Source organism: Eleginops maclovinus, chromosome 19 (genome assembly GCF_036324505.1).
Source record: "Eleginops maclovinus isolate JMC-PN-2008 ecotype Puerto Natales chromosome 19, JC_Emac_rtc_rv5, whole genome shotgun sequence".
In the NCBI taxonomy this organism is placed as follows: Eukaryota; Metazoa; Chordata; class Actinopteri; order Perciformes; family Eleginopidae; genus Eleginops; species Eleginops maclovinus.
In genome coordinates, this window is record NC_086367.1 from 39,182 (window position 1) to 45,721 (window position 6,540).

The 6,540-nt window shown below is 47.6% G+C and overlaps 1 protein-coding gene across 1 annotated transcript; it reads left to right on the top strand.

Moving 5' to 3' along the window:
- The first annotated feature begins 3,604 nt into the window (after positions 1-3,604).
- LOC134881827 (zinc finger BED domain-containing protein 4-like) lies at positions 3,605-5,932 on the top strand. The gene is made up of 3 exons (XM_063909397.1): positions 3,605-3,660; positions 3,740-4,895; positions 4,978-5,932. The coding sequence occupies exons 1-3, from the start codon at positions 3,631-3,633 to the stop codon at positions 5,298-5,300; spliced, it is 1,509 nt and encodes a 502-aa protein (XP_063765467.1). The 5' UTR covers positions 3,605-3,630; the 3' UTR covers positions 5,301-5,932.
- Positions 5,933-6,540: the final 608 nt, after the last annotated feature.

The following is a 6,540-nucleotide window of genomic DNA, read 5'->3' on the forward strand; positions in this document are numbered from 1 at the left end:
GACTGGCAGCAAAAAGTGATGGAACTTCCTGAAAGATCCGCAGGAGCCGTGTAGCTTGCTCCGGTGCAAGATGTGCCAGCACAGGAATGGCAGTTGTGGTTAGACTTTCCAACCCCGTCTCCACCTCCTCTTCTGCATCCACCTCCTTCACCAGCAGAACCTTTGCTGGGGCCTGGATTGGACGCTCCTTCCACTCTTTTAGTAAGTTCACATGGTAGGTCTGTTTTGTTTTCCTCTTCTCTGGGTGATGGACCTCGTAGGTGACCAAGCCCATCTTGCGGGTGATGACATACGGCCCCTGCCACTTTGCCAAGAGCTTGCTGGTGGAAGAAGGGAGAAGCAACAGGACTCTTTGGCCAGGCTGGAACTCACGGTGCCGAGCCTGTTGGTCATACCAGGTCTTCTGGGTTTTCTGGGCCTCACGCAGATTGACCTCTGCCTCCTCCTTGTATTTTGCCAGCCGCTCCCTCATCTCAAGAACAAACTGTACCACCCCCCTGTCACTTGGAGTGGTCGAAGGGGCCTCCCATCCCTTTCGGAGCAGGTCCAACAGTCCCTGTACCTCCCATCCATATAGCAGCTCGAATGGGGAGAACCCTGTTGAGGCCTGGGGAACCTCTCGGTAGGCGAAGAGCAGGAATGGTAGCCATCGGTCCCAGTCCTTGCCAGTGTCCTCCACAAACTTCTGGAGCATCCTCTTCAGCATCTGATTGAATCTTTCAACAAGACCGTCAGTCTGTGGATGGTATGGCGTGGTCTTGATTGCTGAGATGCCCAGTTGTTTATGGAACAGCTGCATTAACCTGGAGGTGAAATTGGTCCCTTGGTCCGTCAGGATCTCGTCCGGAATTCCCACTCTGGAGAACAGCTGTACCAAAGCACGCAGAACAGCGGGTGCGGTGATGGTGCGCAGGGGAAAGGCTTCTGGGAAACGGGTGGCATAATCACACACCACCAAGATGTACTGGTGACCACCACTGCTTTTCACCAGAGGGCCCACAATGTCCATAGCGATCCTGCGGAATGGAACAGAAATGACAGGAAGTGGCTGCAGAAAAGCCCGGTCGGACTTGCGAGCAGTAGCGGTTTTCTGACATGTGGGGCATGTGCTGCAATATTTCTGAATGTCGGTGTACATGGAGGGCCAATAAAAACGTGAACTGATGCGAATATAGGTTTTGTGGCGGCCTTGGTGTCCGGCCCATGGGAGTGTGTGTGCTAGGTGCATGACAAGTGTTCTACAGCTAGCAGGGACTACAAGGCGTCTATGGTCATCCTCAACTGTATACAACACATCTTTATCAACAATCAACCTCTCCCTTGCCACACAGTTCCCGTTTGTCTGATTCCCCATTTTCACAAACAAAGGTTTCAACGTTTCATCCCCCCTTTGCAACACAGAAATATTTTCAGGTACTTCCCACATTTTATTGGACAGTAAACCCGCGCTCTCCGGTACCGTTGGTCTTAGCTGCTTCTCAAAGCGGCGTTGACGACGGGATTTTTTTGGCCCCTTAGTGCCACCCTCACACAGACTACTGTCAAGGTCTGGGAGTGGTTGGACACCAGCTTTCGCTTGGGCTCGAGTGGTCACAGGACAGTAAACATTCACATTGACCTTCCCCCCAGAGTCAGTTTCCGCTGGCAGTTCTTCTTTGTGCAGTAAGTCCAGAAGTACTGGTAAGTCCCATCCCAGGATAGCATCTACTGGCAAGTTCTTTACCACACCAACAGTCAACAGGTAAGGCTGCTCATCAATGGTCACCGTTAAGTCCGCTTTGGGATAAGGATGCTTGTCCCCATGAACACACAAAATGTCCGCCTGTCTGCTGTAATCCACTCTGCCTACTGGCACTAGACTGTGTTTAACCAGCGACATGAAGCTACCAGTGTCCAACATAGCAGGTACCTGCTGACCATTAACAATGACAGTCTTATAGCGCTGAACTCTTGCTTCCATTTCCCCCGTGGGCCCCACCTCTGCCCGGGGTGCATAGCAAGCGCCTGTGACCTTTGCTCCGCGGACTGGACACACAGCAGCTTTGTGGCCCGGCTGCTGGCAATAATAACAAACCAAGTCCTTACCGTATGCTCGTTGGTTTGGGGCAGTACTGGTGTTACCTGGAAACTCCTGGCCATACTCTCTCCTTGTTGGCCTGGGCTGGGGCGGCTGGAGTGTTGGTCGGGGTGCTGCACTGGTGGAGCGTATAGCTGGTCCTCCTCTGCGAGCATTGAGGTACTGTAGAGCCAGCTTGGCAGCTGCAAGGCCCTCTGCTGGCTCATGCTCCTTCACCCATGTCCTCACCTCATAGGGAAGTAGCCGGAGTAACTGCTCCAAGATGATGGCCTCACCAATCTCCTCCTTGGTGTGTTGCCCTGGCCGAATCCAGCGCCGGTAGAGGCCCTTCAGTAGTGTTGTTACCTCCGACTCTCCTGCTTCGAAGCTTGTATCAAAAAATGAACCAGCGCAAGGCAAAGCAATGTATCGGTGCTTGATTCGTTTGCTGCTGATCACGTGACCAATGACGTCCGAAGCTTCGTTTCAACGCACACTCACGTGACTGCTTCAATTCGATTCAAAGGTGCGCGAAACGGCGCGCGAGTTGTGGGGTTTGAAGTAGTCGAGAATCAGACAGTCAGTAGTAGTACAGCGAGTTGCGAGTAGTAGTAGTAGTAGTAGCAAAGTAGTCGAGAGCAGTGTTGCGAGTCAGAACAGTCAGTATAACTAGTAGTAGTAGTAGCAAAGTAGTCGAGAGCAGTGTTGCGAGTCAGAACAGTAAGTATAGCGAGTATAGTAGCAAAGAGAAAATAGTTAATTGCAATGGAACCTGTTGCAAAGAGAGGCCGCTCCGAGATGTGGGAGCACTTTAATTTGATTTCTCCTAACAAGGTTGGCAATAGGGCAGGCAAAACCTATATAATTTTATAGCGTAATTATGGATGTTTTTGGAAGTAGGCTAAGCTTTGGCAAAGCAGCTCCCCACAATGTTTTAATTGTGTTATGGTTAACTGATCATGCAACACATCTGCCCGTGTCATGTCATGTCATGGATGAACTTACTGGCTAACCACCCACGAAATCTAGCATTCTTTGCATATATCTAATAATGAAATGTTGTCCCAGGTGTATGGTTCACTTTATTCTACTATAGAATAAACTTGTGTCATCAAAATTATCCTGTGTGCCATGTGTAATTGTAGTGAATGTGTGCATTGGATAGGTCATAATGGCGATTTGGCTTGTATCATAGCCTATTGGCAATGGTTAGTGAAGTTGTTACACATGCGTATAAGTATATATATGTTTTTTTTAATTCTGTTTTCAGGTCCAATGTTTGGTTTGCCTTCAACAGCTGGCCTATAATAATAACACCTCATCCATGCTGAGGCATTTCCGTGCTAAGCATGAGGCTGGCCAAGCTGCAGCGAGCATCCGGGGTGAGTACCATTGCTCTAATTCAGTAGTTCCCTCCTACATGTAATCGTCATGTTAATATATGTTTATGCATTTATTTCATGGCAGCATTTATTCATTAAAAGTACTCGCAGTGGTATTATGTTATGTAGCCATGACCTTTTGTTGTGTTGCAGGCGATTAGAAAGGCCAAGATTGATGAGGCACTGGTGAACATGATTGTCCAGGATTCCCAGCCTTTCAAGGTATAAGGATATGTATTTTCCACATACATAGAGATATTTTTTTCTGTAAAACACATATTAAATATCTTCTACTGTTTAGGTTGTGGATGATCAAGGTTTCAGAGCCTTGGTTTCCCTTTTGGACCCTACGTATGTCCTTCCATCAAGGCAGACCTTGAAGTCCATGATGGAGGCAAGGTATCGTGAGGAGAAGCAGAAGGCCAAAGACAAGGTTCAGAAGGCTACTGCTGTGGCCTTGACCTCGGATATGTGGACATCCATCCACATGGATTCCTACCTGGCCTTCACTTGCCATTTTGTGGATGAGGAAGACAAGTTGGCGACTGTTTTGCTGGCAGTTGCTAAGTTTGGGGAGCGCCACACTGCATCCAACATTGCAACTGTGAAAGGGTCAATTCTGGAAGAGTGGGAAATACCCAAAGCAAAGGTCATGTGCCTTACTACAGATGGTGCCTCAAATATGCACCTCTGTAGTAGCATCATGGAGGTAAGGCACAGCCACTGCATTGCTCATGCCTTGAATTTGGTGGTGAAGAAGGCCCTCAAACTAACCCCAGGTCTGGAGGAGGTGCGCACTAAGGCAAGAGATATTGCCACTTACTTCAGGACCAGCACTGTAGCCAGAGAGCGGCTTCTCTGCCTTCAAAACCAAATGGGTGGTCCAACAAATAAACTCATTCAAGAGGTGGACACAAGATGGAACAGCACCTTAGACATGCTCCAAAGACTGTACGAGCAGAGAGAGCCAGTGGGTGCAGCCTTGGCCTCTCTTCAGACAGATGTGGCACCATTGACCTCCAATCAATACCACAGCATAAGTCAGTGCATTTCTCTTTTGGCCCCTCTCAAAGAAGCCACAGTTGAGCTTTCTGCCGAGAAACATGTGTCAGGTTCGAAAATAATTCCGCTGGTGAAGATGCTGCGGCACATTATTGCAACAAAACAAAGGCAGCTTACAGATGAAATGGCCAGAGATTTGGCTAAACATTTGTTAACCCTAACGTCTGAAAAGCTTGGGAATTATGAGGTTGCAGGACAGCATGCTCTGGCCACTCTCCTGGATCCTCGTTTTAAAACCATGGGGTTTTGCAACACCACACACCAGCAAAATGGTGTTAAAAAACTTATGGCAGAATGTGCCACTGTTATAAGGCAAAAAACACCTGATCCGGCACCCTCCGATGATCCTACCCCATCAACTTCACATGATGCACCTTCAACCTCTGATTCATCAGGTATGGATGCAGTTTCAATGTTGTAGTGTTTATGTATAATATACAGTATATTGATTGCATTCCTGTACCATTACCGTTTCAGGCCTGTGGGAGCTGTTGGATGCACAAGTTTTGGAGAAGAGGAAGGTCAAAAGTGCTACAGCCAATGCCTCTGTAGAGACGAACCGGTACCTTGCAGAGCCCAACATTCCACGAAATGAAGACCCACTTGAGTATTGGGTCAAGCACAAGCATGTGTACCCCCATCTTTTTGTGTTGGCACGGAATCTTTTGTGCATTCCGGCCTCATCTGTGCCATGTGAACGCGTTTTTTCCAAGGCTGGGGAAATAGTTTCCAAGAAGAGAAACCGACTAAACCCCAGTACTGTGGAGAAAATTGTGTTTCTTAATAAAAATCGATTTTAATTTCATGTCCCATCCCACCCAACCCCTGTTCACAAGCACCTCCATGTTCTTGCCCTTCCATGTGTAACCTGTCCACAAGCACTTTCACTGCACCTCCATGTTCTTGCCCTTCCATGTGTAACCTGTCCACAAGCACTTCCCTGCCACACTGATCTCTCCTCTGTAAAACCCTTGCCACATTCAAGAAATAGTTCAAATAAGTCACTATGACTGCCATAAACTGCACAGGCATTAGGAAGCACTTGCAATTATTTTCAATCTCACATTTGTGTAAAACGAAGATCTATCTTCTGCTAGTATGATCACTCACACATGCACAAAGCTGCAAACAAAGGTACAGAAAGACACCCAGACACAATTGTGAAATACACAAACATGGACACAATTCATACGAGAAAAGCAGTAGTTTTATTCAAATAGGAATCCACATATTGATGACATGATTTATTGGTTCAAGTTTTCATAGTCATGTTCAGCCCACAGAGAGGGAGGCAAAATATAGGGTGTTTGAAACATACTGCACTACACGTTTTCAACAGCAGAGGTCAACCTAGAGTTTTAGATGCATTGAATGAATGAACCTTTTTCCAATACAATTGGATGGAAAGCTTCACTGGTTCATAAAGCTTCACTTTGCCATCACTACAGTAGCTCCCGAACCTTTTTTCTTGGGTAACTAGGCTTAGAATACAAGCTGATTGTTACATATGGTGGCCAGTACGGGGAGCTACTGACAAATCAGCCCTACATCCCAGGTTAACATAGCCTACAGGTTAACTCTCTACACAGTTAAAGAACCCCCTCTAGCTAAAGGCTAGGCTTCCCTTTTTTCCTTACTTCCTTACCGTCCAAAACTCTTTTTCTTCTCCATACCAAACATTTCGCACTCCCTTTGTTCCCCTTGGGCCCCGCCCCCTTCCCCACACCTGAGTCCAATGCACACTTGATTGAAGCCTTCAGGGAGTAACAGGGGAAAGCTGAAGGAGAGAGAGGGAACACTCCTGACTGGACAGCAGTATAGATCTATGATGATCTACCTGTCACAGTGACAGGCCTGAAGGGCGGAGCTTTAAAAGCTTTGGTGGGGGAGTGGTCTACACTTGATTGACACTGCTGACTCAGGAAGAGAGGAGACTTAGGGGCCTCATGACAAAATGTAGCTTAGGGCTCCTAGTCAGCCAGGGGCAGCCCTGATGTTGCGTACCTGTCTGCATTTTTCAAATGTTAAACTTATCTGGGA